The 19,053-nt window shown below is 32.5% G+C and overlaps 1 protein-coding gene across 2 annotated transcripts; it reads left to right on the forward strand.

Moving 5' to 3' along the window:
* Positions 1 to 443: 443 nt before the first annotated feature.
* LOC108455834 (uncharacterized) lies at positions 444 to 4,145 on the forward strand. Of its 2 annotated transcripts, none has more exons than XM_017754398.2 (10): positions 444 to 967; positions 1,250 to 1,344; positions 1,427 to 1,524; positions 1,631 to 1,680; positions 1,824 to 1,919; positions 2,457 to 2,546; positions 2,650 to 2,742; positions 2,900 to 2,995; positions 3,423 to 3,488; positions 3,824 to 4,145. In XM_017754398.2, the coding sequence occupies exons 1-10, from the start codon at positions 755 to 757 to the stop codon at positions 3,944 to 3,946; spliced, it is 1,020 nt and encodes a 339-aa protein (XP_017609887.1). In that variant the 5' UTR covers positions 444 to 754; the 3' UTR covers positions 3,947 to 4,145. The 2 variants fall into 2 exon arrangements, with proteins under 2 accessions (XP_017609887.1, XP_017609888.1); XM_017754399.2 differs by having other exon boundaries at positions 3,432 to 3,488.
* Positions 4,146 to 19,053: the final 14,908 nt, after the last annotated feature.

A 19,053-nucleotide genomic window follows, 5' to 3' on the forward strand; every position in this document is an offset into this window, starting at 1 on the left:
ATTTTAAAAATGTTAGTGACTAAATAAAAATTTGGTAAAAGGCCTCTTTAGTCCCTCTCAATTTTGAAATTTAGTAAATTGGTCTTTTTCAATAAAACAAAATCAAAGCAATTGAATCCCTATCAATTTTGAAAGTGAGCAAATAAGGATAATTAATCACGATGTTAATGTATTTTATCAATTGTGCATAATTTTGATTGGTATAACAACAAATTTAGCCATTTACATGTTTTGTCAATTTAGCCTTGATTCTAAAAATTTAATAAATTTAGCCACATAATTTACACATTTATACAAATGTTGCAAACAATATTTATTAAATCGAGACCAGATTGATAAAATATCTAAATATTGAGAACTAAATTCATTATTATACCAATTAAAATTGAAAAAATATTAACATCAATTATTACCCGTTCTTAACAAATTTCCCTATTATCAAACATATTAAATATGGTGTTCATACGGAACTGCTGGTAGTCTAGCCTGACTGACAAGCATCTGAACTTCTGGTCTCTTGGACAATGTGTTAGAAGCCAAGTTTCATCATTGTATTAAAGGATGCAACAAATGCCAAACAAGGACTGCACTACGCAACAAAAAGAATTCCATTTTCAGCATTCTACTTCTTCAAATCTCAAAAAGAGATTACTCTGAAAGTTTCAGATTTTTTTTTTTTAAGCTTCGGGTTAGTATTTGATTTTGTTTAGAGTTTGCATTAAGGGATTTGTGGAAGAAGCAAAAAGGTACGTTAATGGCGGCTCTGAGACTGGGTTCACTTCCACCACCAACATTAACAGGAATCACTGTAACAAAGAAATGTGAAAGATTCAATGGTGTTTTTAAGGTGGTCGGTGACGGTGGTGGCGACAATGGGTTCCCTCCATTTCTTCCTAAAGAGATCGAAAAAATCAAAGACCCTTTTGCAAGAAATTTAGCTAGGAGAATAAAAAGACTCCCAGTTCAGGTTAATTTTTTTTCTTCCTTCATTTTACTGCCTATATTGTTGTCTTCTTCCACTTGTTTGTTCGTAACTATGAGTTTGCTGGTGTATGTGATTGGAGAATTTTTAGAGTTATTTGTTTAATTGATTCAGTATTTGGGATAAAAGAACAGTTTGTCTAGTACTATGTTACTCGGAATTGGGTCAGATACAAGTATGTACTCGACACAGATATGGTAAAAAGCCACACCTATGTCAGATACGGGTACTTATGAACTGATGTCAATGTTGTTCTTACAATTGCAGATTGGATGTTCTGAAAGTTATATAATGAGTAGTTGTGTACAACCACTAGCACAAACCGATGCCAATCCGGTTGCACTTCTCCATTGCTTTGATAGGTTAGTAGTATTTTGATTTGCAATAATTATAAGCTTTTCCTGCCTCGTACTGAACTTGTTTCATTATGCTGTTGTCCTTTAGTTCTTGTTTAGAATGGAGGCGTGCTTATCCGTTGCTGGAAGAATCCGGTTTGGAAGCATGGGCTCTCGATATTCTCGGCTGGGGTTTCTCTGATTTAGGTTCATCTTCCATTGTCTAACTATTTCCACCAGATTTGTCTTTATGTCTATTTTCTTTTGGTGTGCTTTGATGACGATTTGTGTTTATATTTTTCCCCCTTACCAGGAAGGCTTCCACCTTGTAATGTAGCATCAAAGCGTTACCACCTTCATCAGGTATATTCATTGAATTCTTTTCTAAATGCTTCTTCGGTTGTTGAGTTGTCTCTTGCCGTGTTTCGTAAACATTGCCCTGGTGTTTGGGCTCAAGATGTGCGGATGATCAGTCCTTGAATTTATATTGTTTTCTATTATTCTAGCTTTGGAAATCGTACATCAAAAGGCCAATGGTTTTAGTCGGACCAAGTCTCGGTGCTGCTGTTGCAATCGATTTTGCAGTAAATCATCCTGAAGCTGTAAGTCTCTCCTCTATGATTTACCTCATTCTCATGGCTGGTTTTGCATGGTGGCTGCTGTAAAAATTGAACAAACTCATGTCAAACACAAATCCGTACTCGACAGTACGTCCAAGTCCGAGTAACATAGAATTGCTGGCAAATGTCAAATAGTTTCCATTAAAAAGAAATTCTAAGAAATATCCATGTCAAAGATCTTGGTATCAGGTGCAAATGTGTAGTTCTCATTCAATCATCTGATCTTTTTCGTTATTTATTGTTGTGGCTCTGAATTGGAGTATTTGAACTTGAAATTGTCCTGACACATGGAATAGCCATCTATAGCTGAAACGATAGATTGAGGATCCGAAATGGATCAATTGTCAATGGACAACTGATTAAGCTAGCCTGCCTGAATAAGTAGCAGTTGCAGAGGCATTCTAGCTCTGCATATGCTGTAGAATAGCTTACTGAAGTATTGTCGGTTTTGCTTTTACGAGTCTGTGTACCCGGCCTTCCTGTTTTCGCACTAAAAACAATACTTTCCATATTTCTCAGGTTGAAAAGTTGGTTTTGATCAATCCGAGTGTTTATGCAGAAGGCACGGGAAACCTTGCAAAGTTACCGAAAGTAGTAGCTTATGCTGGGGTGATGTTTCATTTCTGTTACATAATCCATATTTCTGTTTACCTTGTTCATATATTCTATCAAAGAGCTTAATATTAATATTCTCGTAATTCTTATGGATTAGGTTTCATTACTAAAAACATTCCCTTTACGCCTTTATGCTAATCTATTAGCTTTTGATGGCATTCCATTATCCAAGAGCTTAGACTGGACAAATGTAAGTTTTAAGATCAGACTTCTTTATTCCTTCCATTTCCGGCTACTATTTGAACACCAAGATTTAAATTTTAACGCTCTTCTTGGTTTTTGTTCTCCTGCAACAAGTTTCTATGTATAAAGCTAAAATCGGTTTTTGGTTTTGGATGACTACATAGGTTGGTCGGTTACATTGCCACATGCCTTGGTGGAAAGACGCAACTGTTAGTTTTATGGTTAGTGGAGGGTACAATGTAGTGTCCAAAATAAAGCAGGTACGGTGATGAAAATTTCAAGGTTCATTTGTTGGCTTAAAATGTAAACATCGGTCCTTATAGGCCCTTGCACGTAGTTTCTAACATCTTGTTCTCTTAATACATGGGACGTATGGACCTATAATAAGTTAATGAGGACTATGGGGGGACGAGTATTCTAAGGCTGAGTCTTTTGTATGTGTACTGTTTATAGAATGCATAAAAAGAACTGCTAAAGAATGCTTCTTTTGAAAAGTATTATTTTCTCGTATTTGTTGCACATGAGGCCAAATGGTAGGTTATTTTTCTTGATTGGTCCGACTATTTTGAAGGACGAGTGGTTTGATACTGCTTGACATAATATTAAGTTGTCTGAAGTCAAAGAAAAATTTATGTTAGAAAGTACAATGTTTTGTTGTAGTGTTCTGTCTGAATTCCGCTTTTGTAGGTGAAACAGAAAACACTGATCATCTGCGGCGAGAATGATAAGATAGTTAGCAACCAACTGGCGATGGTGAGTTTTCGGCATTTTCCATATGAAATCATACTTTAGGACAATGCATAATAGTTGGAGAATAACCATGTTACCCTAACTCATGAGTGACTATCGGGGACGAGTATGTACCCGTTATGGATATACTCAGTTTCTTTTTATAGTTTTCATATATCCAAAGAATCATACCTCATACCAATCGGTATTTGAGCATGTGCTAGGCGGATACGAATACCTTAGGGGAAATGAAGAGTCTGCAGACCTACTTGTTGAACACAAATTATTTCGTGGTTGTTCTTGATGATCTTGTTGTTTTCCCTATTAACTTGGTGATTTATTTCTTGACATGTTTAAAGAGACTGCGTTTCGAGCTTCCGAATGCAAGCATGCAACGATTGCCAGATTGCGGCCACCTTTGTCATGTCGATAAGCCTCAGAATGTTGTGAAGTTGATAGCAGATTTTGCTCGAGCCAAATAACTCCGAGACCAAGAGCCATTGATCTAGATTTGCAGAAGGTAGATGCTTTAGTATCAGCATTAGGGCTTTTTCAGTTCAAGTAATAACTCAACTGTGGATTTCTCTGTGTCTTTTAGTTAGCTTTTTCTTGTATATATACATAATATAAATATTTTTAAAAAGAAAGAAATAAGAAAAAATTGGGAACCATTGATGGGTACTTTAAACTTTAATGAGTATTTAATAAATTAATTAATTCCTAAATTATGAGAAAAATACACTATTTCTTAGATGGTAAAAGGGTTTTAAGAAACTAAGTAAACTTTAAAGGGTCTTTAAGAAAATTATTTAATTTCTTAAGAGTTACTTAAAACCTTAAAGGGTCTTTTTAAAAATAACAAAATCTTAAACCATGAAAAATTACTTAATTTCTTACTAGTTACAACCTTAAGAAATTAATTTTAAGAAATTAACTAATCCCACTAAATGAGTTTTAAGAAATTAATTGGTAAACCATGAAATGATTACGTACTAGTGTAATAATACGAGAAAAAAGTTTGCTTATTACATATGTTTTACAATAATTACATTAAAATAAAGAACATTTTCAAATTTAAACTTAAAATTAAGAAGATTAGTAATAACTTTTATAAAAATAAAAATCTTCAAAATAAGCGGAAATTTTTCTACTTCTTGCTAAAATTAAGTCATGTATTACCAATTAAACTAATTCATTCTTGACTCGTATATTAAAACATATGTAAAAAATAATATTCCTATCAAATGTAGTATAAAAGTTCTTTAAAAATTAAATAGTCCTTAAACCATGGAGAAATTATTTTATGGACCATATACCCTTCCCACCGTATCATCCGTAGTTCTTTTCCAATTATTTAATGGCATTTCAGTAATTTTTTTATGTTATTGACACATAATTTTGATAATTTTCTACCCAAAATACTAAACATTGAATTTTGAACCTCGAACTACAGATCCAAACCTAAACTCGAACTCTAAACCTTGAACCCTAAGCTTCGAATTCAAATGATGTGGTGAAAATGATTCATAAATTAATTTCTCCTAAATCATGAGAATTTTTTTTTGAAGTTACTTAAAACTGTTACTATAAGGAAATATTTAATATTTAATTAATTTTTAAATATTATATTTTAATTGCAATAATTAACATAAAATAATATTTTTATTTGAATTATTAAATATAATTCAAATATATTAATTTATCAATTCAAATATTATAATAGAAAACTTTCAAATAATAATTAAAGTATTTTTAACCTATTTAATATCTAATATAGTTTTACTTTATATAATTATTGTAAATTATTATTATTCTAAACAATAATTAATTAATGTAATTAACTCTAATATTAATTAAGTGATTATTAAGATGTTTAAAATTTTATTTAAGTAATAACTCTATTTTACATAAAAAAATTAGCACAATTTTTATTTAGGTAACAAATTTTTTAAACTAATAATTATAAATTATAATTATCATTTTTTTAGAGTTTTGTTTAAGTGATAACTTTCCAGCAGCCGCATCTGCAGTCATGCCATCCATTCCTGGCCTATCTACTCGAAGCAAATTGACTCCCTTGCACGTCTTGCTAGTTAAAGATTTTTACATTTTAGATAATTCGATTTGAATATTATCCGAACTGAACGTTGAAACACCTCTACGTCTAGCTAACAAATCAGCACAGCTATTACACTCCCGACTTACATGCCTGAATACGAGATGCTAGTCCCGATTACAAAGTACTTTCAGCTGTCGCAGTTCCGCAAGACCACTGATGACATAAATGCCGCGGCGAATGGTTTCGACTAGTAGAGCGTTGTCATTCGCCACTTCCACCTTTCTATACCCCCTATCGACCCTCCAGCACTGATCTAGCTTCCGCTTGAAACACCAAAGCATCCCCAAACCAACCATCGTCCAGCAGAATCTCTCAGCAACCCACCTGCAGCAACGGTACCCGTTTCGACATCAACCAGCCATTCGACTTGAGTTTAACCCATTCATGCGTTGCAGCTGTCCACTGCTGTCGATCATCAACAACCAACTCGGCCTGTTGTTTGTTCCTAGTCCTACCATTGATATAAGAACGAGCCCAAGACACTCCTGTATGTAATAAGATCGACCCAATATCACAAAGCACAATCGAATGGATAAATATATTTATATAGGGTCTTGTGAAATTTAAATCAAAGTAAAATGTAAATATATGATTTATATAAAATAGTACTTCAACATTAAATTTGAAAGTTCTTGACATATAAACATTATTGTTAAGTCAAAAATACGTTGCTATTAAGTTAAGGGTTCATGTACTTGTTAAATTAATTCTTCTGTGGCATTAAATTAGTAACTAATTTGGTTGGCATGTAGCATAAAATGATGCAATCCTATTAAAATTGTCTAAAAAATTCACAATTTGGTTCGAGTATTTTAGTTGAGAATGTTAAAACAGGATTACAGTGTACTACATATAGCAATAATTAATCTGTATCCACCTAGTCAACTGTACAAGTAGGCTTACCCTTCCTATTACCAATTGTGTGGCACTACCAAACAAAAGGCAGTCCTATAAATACCCCAAAACACGGGAATATAAAATTATAGGTGGAATGTGAGATTATCTTATTTGGTTCATTTGGTTAGAATGTAATACTCGTGTGTTTGGTTGACAAAATATAAGATTACCCAAAAATATATTTTACTCGATTGTCCTTATTATAATTTTTTAAGCTAGTTTAATTCCTTTAATATTTTTAATATCAATTTCATAAAATTATTATAATTTGTTTACAATTTTACTTTTTATTACAATTTGTATATTAATAAGTAAATATACAATGTTTAAATAAAGTTATAAATTATAATTATAATTATAATAATTCATTAAAAGTGATTGCAACACCAATTATAATTGTGAGATAACGTAATAAATGAATCGTAATGAGATTTCGCACTATATTACACCATCTTAACACTATTTCATGATACGAGATTATGGGATGATTAGAATATTGACAATCCAAATACTGTAATGTAATCTCATTTTGAAATGTAATATTACGGATCATAATGTTACATTCAATGAACCAAATACCTCTTAAATCATCAATCCCCTCCACTTCACTCTTGTCTCCCACTCCATGAATTTTTTGTACTCCGACTCTCCATCTGTCATAGGTGAACCAACCTACTTAACTCCATCATCTCCTTCTCCTTATTGAAATATTGTATTAACAACCATAAAAAATACAAAATTAAAAGTTAATGAAAAATTTATTCAACTCATAATTTACAGTTTATCAATTTTATATATAGTAAAGGAAATTCAAATTTCAAAGCTTTTTGCTGACCAATAAATATATTTTATGAAAAAGTGTTTTGAATTAATATTGTTTATTACCCAATAATTAATATTAAATATTTTTTAGTTATGGAAATTTGTATTTTGTGACAATTTTAGACACATTTTTAAAAAATTATACAAATGTTAGGAACCATTTTTCAATAAATCAAACGTACCGTTAAAATCAAATCAATATACATGATATGTTAATTCAAGAAAGCATTCCACGATACAATTAGTATTAATAAGAAAAATAAATACCCTATACAAATTACTCTAGTATTCTTAATTGTTGAGTTATTTCTTATCAAACATTAAACATTTGTTCTTTATTATCACTGATTGGTGTATTGACCAAGTATAAATAATTATTAATTAATTTAGTTAAATTTTATATAATTAATTTAATTATTTATTTAGTAAGTCAAAATGTATTAAAAATTATTTCTCTTCAATAAAATAATATATATTTATATTTTAAATATAAAATTATGCCATAAAATTTAAAACTATTATTCTTGAATAAAAATAGCATTTTAAACTTAAAATATATATATGAAAATTGAATTTAAATGTAATTATTTTAATTCTTACCATCCGCTTAAAATTTGGAGTGGTTCAATTAGAGGTGAGCAAAACTTGAACGACTCGAAAATTTTTTTAAAAAAAGATTCAAATTTCAAGTTATTTGAATCGAGTAATTCGATTTTTCAAATTCAAATTAAGTTAAATTTCGTTAACTCGAATAACCAAAAAACCAAATAATTCCAACTTGTACTCATGGCGACGAAGTGTAAGCCTAAACGACTTTGTCTAGTGTACCTTTATCGTTGGAACATCTATGATAATTCCATCTATTATATATATTTTACAATGGTAGTAGGGACATGACATAAGAGAGGATCTTATTGCAAAAAAGAAAAAAGCACTTACTTGAAAGATCAACTTGCAAAAACTGTACTTATATTTATAATTATTTTTGAAAAATAAAACTTTTATAATTATTTTTGAATTGATTTATTTTTTTAATTTAATTCGAGTTTCATATAACTCGACTCGTTTGGAAAATTTTTCAAATTGAGTTTGATTGATAAAATAGGACTCATCAACTCAACTAACTCAAATTTTTCACTCGATTTAATCGAATGCTTATCTTTAACTTCAATTACATTCAATTCAATAAGACTTGCTAATTATAAGCCAAGCTCTATTCAAGAGCTAAAAAGAACCAGAGACTAATAAGAAGGTAAAATAATCATTTTGATATTTCATACAGGATACTTACAGTAGAGAGAAAAGGACCCCATTTATAGAACATGGGAAAGGATAATTATCATTACAAATTAAACAAATATTCCATTTGTTGCAACCACTTGGCTAACATATCATGTAAACATTGGTGATAAATTCCAGCTCATTTAATAGATATTGATAAAACGTTTGGCTAGTATGAACACTCATTTTGGTTAATATCCAACCTATTTTCTGACTCGTTTTGAGAGAGCATGTGTAGAGGATCACTACTGGAAACAACACATAGTTTGTTCCTTAACTCAAGAAAATACTATTGAATGGGAGGTTCGGTAAGAATATCTGCTTGCCGATGTTTAGCAAGAACATAACCAACATGAAATTAATTGTTAAACACATTCTCCCTCACAAATGAAGGTCTAAATCAACATGTTTAGTCTTAGAATAGAGAATTGGATTGACTGCCATGGCAACAGTATTTGAATTTTCACATCAAATTCTGTGTAGATTAACTAAAGTAATATCAAAATCTTTCAACAGAGCATGAAGCCAAATGATTTCAGACACAGTGTCAATGAGGCTGCAATACTCGACCTCAACTGTTGATCTGGATAAAAACCGTTGTTTTTGTGATCTCTAAGAAACAATGTCAACACTAAGAAAAACACAATAACCAGATGTGCAATGTTGATCATCAACATCAGAATAAGCAGTCAGAGATAGTAATGCACTTAGAGAGAACACAATGCCATAATCAAGAGTACCCTTCAAATAATGTAGAATTTATTTCATGGCAATCCAATAAGACTCTTAAGGTTCATGCCTATATTATGCCACTTTACTAATACTGAACAAAATGCTTGAGAAAAGCATATAGTTTCTCATGAGGAGATATACCACCAAGAACTCTTGTGTATTCAGTATGGCTTTCTGGTGTGCTTAGTTAAATCAGTGTGTTATAAATTATCAATCGACCATATGTTCATCATTATACATGGTTAAGATATGAATGGAATTTAATGGACCGAAGAGATACTGGGTTGAAATGGTATAATAGTGGAAAGATGTTTTGAACAAAATCATTGATCTAAATGTCCAAAGAAAGTTTCTACCAATTGTGTAAGTTTCGTCTATGAATTGTGATTGTGTACATTAGTTCTGGGATAAGTATACGTATGAAGTGATATTCTAGTTACATTAGTCTTCGAAAGATAATTTGCGTAGACTTATGAATAATAAGAGTGAAGAAAATATATGAAGAACTGAAGTCATCGATTAAATACAGAAATGGGCACAGGTCAAGGCTTGAAAATTGGAGTGTTTACAGAAAGGAAAGATTGAGTTTAAGGAAAGTATTCTTCAGAAGTAAAACCATGTGACTGAGACTTAGAAGATCGCTATGATGAACTATCATATAATTTATCTAAGTATTAGTTAAGGTAAATGGTGTTCTCTCACTAAGTTCTCACGAACTTATCTGTGATATATACTTTGTTGTAGGTTTGAGTATTGTGATACTGCGCCAGGAAGAATTATGCCAACACTACGCGAAGGATAGAGGCGTATCAGGTTATTATGCATACAATGTTGTAATGGTGGCGTATATTATTTTGTTTTATTGTGTTGAGTTATCCTTAAAAGCCTATTTCTTAGGGTATTTTTGTAAATTAAGGGAATTTTATGGAAAAACTTTGTCATAAATCATTTCAGGTACTGTAACACCCATAACCCGTTTTCGTTACCGGAATAGGATTATGGAGTATTACCATACAAACTGGAACATTCATAATAATAGCATTCCATTATCAGGTTAATTTAACAAATACATATTTAACTTAGAATGAAATAAACATACACTTTCAGGCCTTACATCGAGCCTATGAGACCTTAAAAATAGTTTAGGAACAATCAGTGACCAATTCGAAACAAATCAGGACTTTTAGGGAAAAAATAAAAATTTTCACTACAAGGGTCACACAGCCGTGTATCCAAGCCGTATGGCAGAGGCCAAACTGTGTGGCACTAAACATGGTCGTGTGGCTATCCCACACGCCCATGTGACTACTTCACACGCCCATGTTTCCATCCGTGTAACTCACTAACTTGGGCCACATGCTTGTGTCTTCGCTCGTGTGACTACCTGTGTGGGCTGCCTATGTGTGACACATGGTCGTATGATAGCCCGCGTCCAGACCGTATATGCCTAAAAATGGCCTATCTTTCATCCAATTGCATAATTATCCATACCATCTCAAGACATATGTTTTCAAGCTACAAAACACATTCAAAATTCAACATAACATACCAAACCAACAACCTATGACCTAACAAATATATCATACATGAAATCACATTGTGAGAATTTATCCTTTCATCACCCTAACTACCATTCACAAATCATAGCATATACACCAATTAACCTATCTCAATATCACCATATCATACCTTAAACATGACACTACATCTTAATCATCTAACAATTCATTACCTTGGTTAGTCTTCCATGCTTTCACACTTCACCACATCTAGCATACATATAAGTTAACAACTTACCATTTGACTCCTACATTTATACCTATTTGTGTCTAAGTTGGGATCATGCATGCATGTATCAAGAGTTGTAAAACTCACCAGAATCATAAGTATACGAAGTTATACAACATAAGCAATTATGCATCATTACACACTCAAAATACCTTGCACTAAATTCCATCATTTCATACCTTACTCATGTCATACTTACCCTTTCATGCTTGTCCATTTAGGATTAAACTTTATAATTACACATGCAAACCACATTTGGCTACCCATACCACAATATCAAATGCACAACCAAAATACATTACATGTACTTATAAAACATTACATAACATAACCAAATGCTCCTATTACATGCCATATAAGCCAAGTCGAATTCAAAATCTAACAAGATCCTCGATGGTGTAATTTCTTCAAGTTGATCTAATCTTCCAATTTCCACAAAATAGTATCTACAAGGAAACATAATAATAACTCAAGTAACCTTTCATAGAGCTTAGTAAATTCGTCAATTAAACAATAAAGATTACCGAATTAAACCTAATAATTCAAATAAATAGATTAATGGAAAAAGTTTCTGTCACAAGGCTATTAGCAGAATTCCTGCCAATCACAGCTCATAACAGGTGAGTATTGTGCAGAACAATAATTAAAATCATGTTTCATTTTACTATTATTTCAACTTTCCGAAAACACTTATACTTGGATATTTCATATCATCAAAATTCCATATGATAAATGATCATAAACCAAATCATCATTCTAATAATATGTCATTTCAGGTAATCAAAAGGGTATCACTCATTCGAGTTAACTTTAGAACTTTAACCGGCTCACGATGCTACACACACAAGCTGCAAAGAATCGATAACATGTGCAGGATCTCAAGCCATCGCAACGATCTGTATCACCGGTACATAGTACCTGCTAAATGATCACCTGCACATAGTACCTTCTAAATGATTACCAGCTCAAAGCTGCTAAATAATCATCGGCCCAAGCCTACTATTCAGGTACACCACGTACTCACTATACTCATTTTTTAGTTATTCTTTAACATTCAATAGATAAATACAGCATAAGATCAAATTCTAATAAAACATGTAATATGTAAGAATCATTATAAACATAAAAATAATAGTACGAACTTACCTGACTAAATTGCAACGGTGACAAAGGTATAGGGACTATTCTGTAATTTTTTTAAGCTTCAATTTTCAACTTATTCTTGATCTAGAATAATAATTTCTTTTATTCAACTAATTCCAACAATAAAATTAACTCATTTTATACAATTAAGTCCTTTCAAACATTTTTACAAAATTACCCCAATATTTCATATTTATGCAATTTAGTCCCTAAGTCCAAAACACACAATTTAACCACAACTAATTTCAACCGAATTATTCAATACCTTTCTATAGCCCCTAATTGCTTTTATTTCACTCAAGTCCTTATAATTTTATCACTTTCATATTTTAGTCCTTAAACATTAAAATTAACTAAAATTAACAAAAATTACTTTACAAAACAGTCCTATTTAACAACCAAACTTAATAATCCATCATAAAACTTCAAGAACATTCAACCTCATCAATGGAATAATCTCAAACGTTTAACAGTATTACTAATTAGTCTCCGGATTAGCTAGATCAAGCTAATATGAGCTCAAAAACATAAAAATTACTAAAAACGGGCGAAGTTTACTCACCCAATCGAAGAACTCAAGCTTGGTCGAAGCTTTCAAACCCCCAACCATGGTGTTTCAGCTTCCATAACATGAAAAAGGAAAGAAGATGATGACTTTATCCTTTTAATCTTTTAATTTAAATTATCATTTAGCTAATTACAAAATTAACCTTCAATTATAACTTATAAAATCATTAAACATGTCCATAATATATAAATATGGTATAATTATCATCTAAGGAAGGTTTAATTGCACAATTGATCCTTCTATTATTTTAAATTTTTAACTAAATAAGCTTAATTTCAATTTAAACTTAAACTAATTAGGACTAAATGAGCAAATAGCCCAAAAGTTAGTGGCTTTAATCACGTCACCACCGTTTGGACTTTTTGACCATGGTTTAATCACCATTTTGGTTCTTTTAGTATTTTAAATCTATAACGATTAACTTTTACAATTTAATCGCTTTTATTTTAATTAACTAGCAAATCACTAAAATTTCTAGATCAGACTTTAATACACCTATAATACGACTCTATAAATATTTAATAAAAATATTTATGGCCTTAAATTATGGAAAAGAGGTCCCAATAACTCATTTTCAAAAACCACTTAACTTTTGGACTAAACTACTTATACTAACCACTAATTCAGTTAATTAAAATTCATCAATTCAAAATTCAATATAAAAATTATTATTGACTCGTATAATTTAAATACTAGTTATACGAATTTACTCATTGAATTTGTGGTCCCGAAACTATTGTTTTTTTAGCTGGGCTATTATAGGTACTATCATGTATTTTTCTTATATTTATTTATGTCTCCGAATGATTGAGAGATAATGTTGTAATTTAATAAAAGTTTCTCAATAAATTAAAGTTGTTTAATATTGCGTTTGGTAACGCCCAGAATCCAGATCCGATGAATCAGATCGAGCTGAGGTGTTACATAACGTATAATATTATTATTGCCCAATAGATCGTTCACTCAATGAGAACAAAGAAGGGGATGAAGGAGTGGATGGCCATCAAGGTGGATCAGGAAAAGGTTTATGATAGATTAATGTGGGATTTTATCGAAGACACTTCACTTAATGCAGGTATCCTTTTTTCATTTTTTAGGATCATTATGGATCGCATTACTTTTGTGTCTATGCAGATTGTTTGGAATAGAAGTCTTTCTGAGGGGTTTAGTCTGATGAGAGGAATCCGTCAAGGGTGCCCTCTTTCCCCTTATATGTTTTTTCTTTACATGTAGATATTAGGTCAACTTATTCATAAAGGTGTTCAAGACAATTCTTGAAGGCCTATTTCGATTGTAAAGAATGGCCCAACTTTATCGCATCTGTTTTTTGCTGATGATCTATTATTGTTTGCGGAAGTCAATGTTGATCAAGCACAGATGGTGAGGAAAGTACTAGATGTGTTCGGGGATACCTCGAAACACAAAATGAATGCCAGTACTAAAAATATTCAGCCTCTTGAAAAAGCTAAAATTTGTAGTCTTATTTGTTTTGTTGAGACGAATGACTTGAGATCCTACTTGGGAATGCCTTTGGTGCATCGAATGGTGACAACAAGCACTTTCAAGTTTATAGTGGATAAAATCATGAGGAAATTAGATACTTGGAATGCTAAAATGTAACACCCGTATTCAACGCCTGAATAGGGTTACGGAGCATTACCAGACTTATAACACATTGAAACATACATTTCTTATACAATTAATTAGATCACATACATTTTATTCACAAACAATCATTTTGTCCCTAATACGACCCTATGAGGCCCTAAACATACATTGGGAGTGTTTCGGGACTAAACCGATAACTTTGGAAACTTTCACGGAACCTTGAAAATTTTTCTTAAAACAGGGGACACACGCCCGTGTGGCCCGGTCATGTGTCTCATATGGTCAACAGACACGCTCGTGTCACAGACCATGTGGACATTCGAAATGGAAGCACATGGCTGTGCCCCAGCCCGTGTCCAACCCCGTGTAACTCTCTGGCTTGGGTCACACGGCCAGTACACACGCTCGTGTGGCTAACCTGTGTGCCCTAAAAATGGCCATACACACCTGTGTGCTAGGCCGTGTGTTAGGCCGTGCCAAACCTGTAGGGTATACTAACTTATGCCACACGGCCAAGTCACACGCCCGTGTATGTGACCGTGTGGGGCAAATTGACTTGGTTTCAAATTCAACACTAGGGGACACACGGCCGTGTAACATGACTTAGTGTCACACACGGCTGAGACACACGCCCGTGTCTCTACCCGTGTGGACAAAAATAGGCTATTTACCAAGCCAATTTGCCACCCAAATTTGAATGTACCTATAATACATCAATTTGCACCATCACATAGCATAAATAGGCATTTAAAGTAGCCAATTCAAACCTAGTTCATGCATATTTTATACCACATTTCTTAATACACACGAGTTGCAAAATAGACCAATCTATTTATAACCAAAATTTCATGAACTTAGATCATCAATATGGCTACTTAAAACATGCATTCTTCACCTTGATTCACAAACAATTAACATCACCAATATCAACATTCAAGTTCCTTAATACCAACTATTAGTAAGCATCACAAAACCAACATCAATTTAAATAACATAAACTATAAGCACATACACATATACACAAGCAATTTAACTCAAAATAAGCTAACTCTCATGGCTATTATATACAAACCAAGACATATGCATTTACAAGCCAATTTAAATGGCCAAAATCATTACCAAAACATAACCAACATGACCAAAGTCCCTATACATGCCATATACTTAAAATACCAAAGTTCATAGGTACCAAGTGATAGATGGATAGTGTGAAGCGATCTCTGACGATCCCCAATCCGAGCTAGCTTGATAACACTATAAAACACCGGAAAGATAAACAAAGTAAGCTATAAAGCTTAGTAAGCTCATAAAATAAACTCAATTAAATCTCAAAATTATATATTCGTCAACATTTAGCATATATTAGCTAACAAACCTTTCATATACACAGTTATGATATTAATCACATTTCTCACAAGTTTCTTCGAACCAAAGCTTATACATCGCGTACATACCTGTGCCATATCATATCAATCTCATATTCAATCAAGTCTTCGTTTATCCGATGAACCATTCAGAATAGAACTCGGATACTCAAGAGTCTCGCACATTTATACCATGGCCCGAAGCCAAATCAAGGTAGCTTATATCCGAAATATTGATATCATGACCCGAAGCCAAATCAGCCGATATTCATGGCCCGAAGCCAAATCGGTATAACTCGAACCCGAAGTGCTAATATCATGGCCCGAAACCAACTTAATGTATTCTCTAATGACATGTCACTAGCATCTTAATCTATTCCTAAAGTTCAATCGGGATTTCTAATGTCGAATCACTATCGATCATATCCATAGCCTTGTATTCATAATTTATGCAATATCAAAGCATATGAAATACATTTAAATCAGAACTTACAATATACAAACTTACCTCGAATGTGAAAACGACGAAATAGGTCGATTAGTCGATAACTTTAGTTTTCCCCCGATCTAGATCCAAATTCTACTTTTCTTTATCTAAATATATTAAAAATTAACTTATTTAATAATATCTCCATTAAATTTAATCCAAAACACACTATTAAGCTCCTTTAAACATTTGTCCCTAATGTTTCACCACTTTTACAATTTAGTCCTTAGGCTCGTAAAACAAAATTCATTCAATTTCATCACAACCCAAACCTAGCCGAATTACTATTATGCCCCAAGAAGCCCATATTTTTCATTTATTTCACATTTTAACCACAAATTTTCAACATTTCTTAATTTAATCCTATTTTGCATTTTCACTAAAAATCACTTAACAAAACTTGTATATCTATCAACAAGCATTCATAATCTATCAAGAAACTTCAAAACACATGCTATTTCATCAATGGAAACATCTAAAATATTTAAAAATTTTGCAAATTAGTCCCTGGGCTAGCTAAAATCAGCTGCAACGATCTCGAAAATATAGAAATCATTAAAAAGAGGACAAAAACGGACTTACAATTAAGCTTGTCTATGGCCGAATGCTTAAAGCCTTAAAAAATGGCTTTCTTCCTCTTTCAATTCAGTTGATGAAGATGATACAAAACAATTAATTTTATTTTGTTTTATTTATTTTATGATTAATAACCAAATTACAAAATTAACCTTTAATAAAACCATTTAATATCATCCATATTATATCCATCATAGTCCACTTAATATAAAAAGGATCTAATTACCACTTAAGGGCTTTAAATTTATGGTTCTATAGCTATTAGACACATTTAGCTATTAGAACTCAAGTTTTACGCTTTACGCGATTTAGTCCTTTTATCAAATTGACCAATCAAACGATAAAATTTCTTAACGAAATTTTCACACCAACATAATATCATATTGTAGACATTAAAATAATAATAAAATAATTATTCTGACTTCAGATTTGTGGTCTCAAAACCACTATTCTAATTTGACTCAAAACGGGTTGTTACATAAAATGCTATCCATGGTAGGAAGAGTCACTCGTGCGTGGTCAGTTGGTGATACCCGATTATTTTATGCAAACTGTTAAAATGCCTATTAATGTAAGTGTCAAGATTGAAAGAATTGCACAGGGATTTATTAGGGGTAAAGATATAAAAAGGCAAAAGATGTCTTTGATTAAATGGTCGAATTGTTGTCAACCTCTCATTAATGGTGGACTTGGTTTCCAAAATCTTAAAAATGACTCATTTTTGCTTAAGCTGGGGTTTAATCTTTTCCCTAATAAACAAGCATTGTGGGTTAAGATTATTAGAACCAAATATAATGATACAGAGGTATACCCTGAAAACTATTCCGGCGGGGTTGTGTTCTTTTGTTTAAAGATCATTGTCTAAGATTTGGTCAATCTTATGTCAAAATCTTTCTTGGTTAGTTGGCGGTGGTAGTCTTATAAAGGATTGGAGTGATAATTAGATTCCAGAAACCGGGACTTTAACCAATTTCTGTCATAACACTGAGAGTATTAATGTGAATACTACCTTAAAGGAGGTCACATTAACTGATTGTAGATGGGATTGGAATTACCTAAAATGTTTTTTGGATAATAGCATGTTTTCTTATATTGCAGGCATTCCACCCCCAAGCCCTTTAGTTGGAAAGGATGAACTGATCTTTAGTTGGTCTACCCATGGTAAGCTCACTGTTAAATCTACTTATAACTTTCTTACTCAGAATTCTCTAAATCTAAAAGGTAACAAATAGAAGCTAGCTTGGTCCTTTTTTGGTCCCCAAAGAGTAAGACATTTTCTATGGCTGGTGCTTAACGAGCACCTGCTGACCAATGTCGAACAATGCAGGAGAGGTCTGGTTAGGGATCCTTCTTGTGCACTTTGTGGGAATGTTGAAGAATCTACTATTCATATTTTTCGTGATTGTGTTAATGCACGAGAAGTACAGAAGTAGGTAATCCCTTCGAGGGTTCTAATGTAATTTTTTTTCTATTCAGTTAGTGGAGTGACTTTCAATGAATTTAAGAAATGAGTTTGGTTTAGTCTTTAAAGAAGTTGAATGGCAATCTTTATACGAAATTATTTTCTAGAATTCAAAGGAAAGTCTTTAATAATTCTCACATTCTCCATTCAATGTAGTGTTGGGTGAGTTCTATCAAACATAGGCCTGAAACTTCCGCAAGTAGTCCTATGAAGAAGAGACGAGATCAAGTCTGGACACCTTCACCAGCACGGTGCATAAAGTTAAACACAGATAGAGCAAGGGACCCTATCTTGAGGATTGCATCAATAGCTGCTGTGGCAAGAGATGAATTTGGTACATGGCGTGGCGGAGTTGGGAGAAATATTGGTAGATGCAATGTCATGCAGGCTAAACTTTAGGCTATCTACGATGGACTCCTTATGGCGTGGGATGCTAATTGAGTAAATATTATGGTCAAAACAGATTGTACTCAAGCTATGGAAGTCGTTTTAGATAGGTCTTGTGGGAAATTGTACACGGACCTAACTTTGAAAATCCAAGAGCTTTGTAAGAGGCAGTAGAAAGTGGTCATAAAGCAGATTCCAAAAGAAGTTAATGTAGCTGCACATATGTTGGCTGGAATGATGACAACTTTCCCTTATAATCTGATAGTATTTCAAGAACCCCCAAAAACGATCATGGAGCATTTACAATTAGATGGTCGGTTTATGTATGATGATACTGGAATAATATTGTAATTGT

The sequence above is a fragment of the Gossypium arboreum genome, chromosome 9 (assembly GCF_025698485.1).
Source record: "Gossypium arboreum isolate Shixiya-1 chromosome 9, ASM2569848v2, whole genome shotgun sequence".
Taxonomy (NCBI): Eukaryota; Viridiplantae; Streptophyta; class Magnoliopsida; order Malvales; family Malvaceae; genus Gossypium; species Gossypium arboreum.

Excerpts from the sequence above, each read along its gene's own strand:
- LOC108455834 (XM_017754398.2), top strand. The coding sequence starts at position 755 with ATGGCGGCTCTGAGACTGGGTTCACTTCCACCACCAACATTAACAGGA. Across the intron at positions 968-1,249 it reads TAAAAAGACTCCCAGTTCAG|ATTGGATGTTCTGAAAGTTA; the intron begins GTTAATTTTTTT and ends TTACAATTGCAG. Across the intron at positions 2,547-2,649 it reads AAGTAGTAGCTTATGCTGGG|GTTTCATTACTAAAAACATT; the intron begins GTGATGTTTCAT and ends CTTATGGATTAG.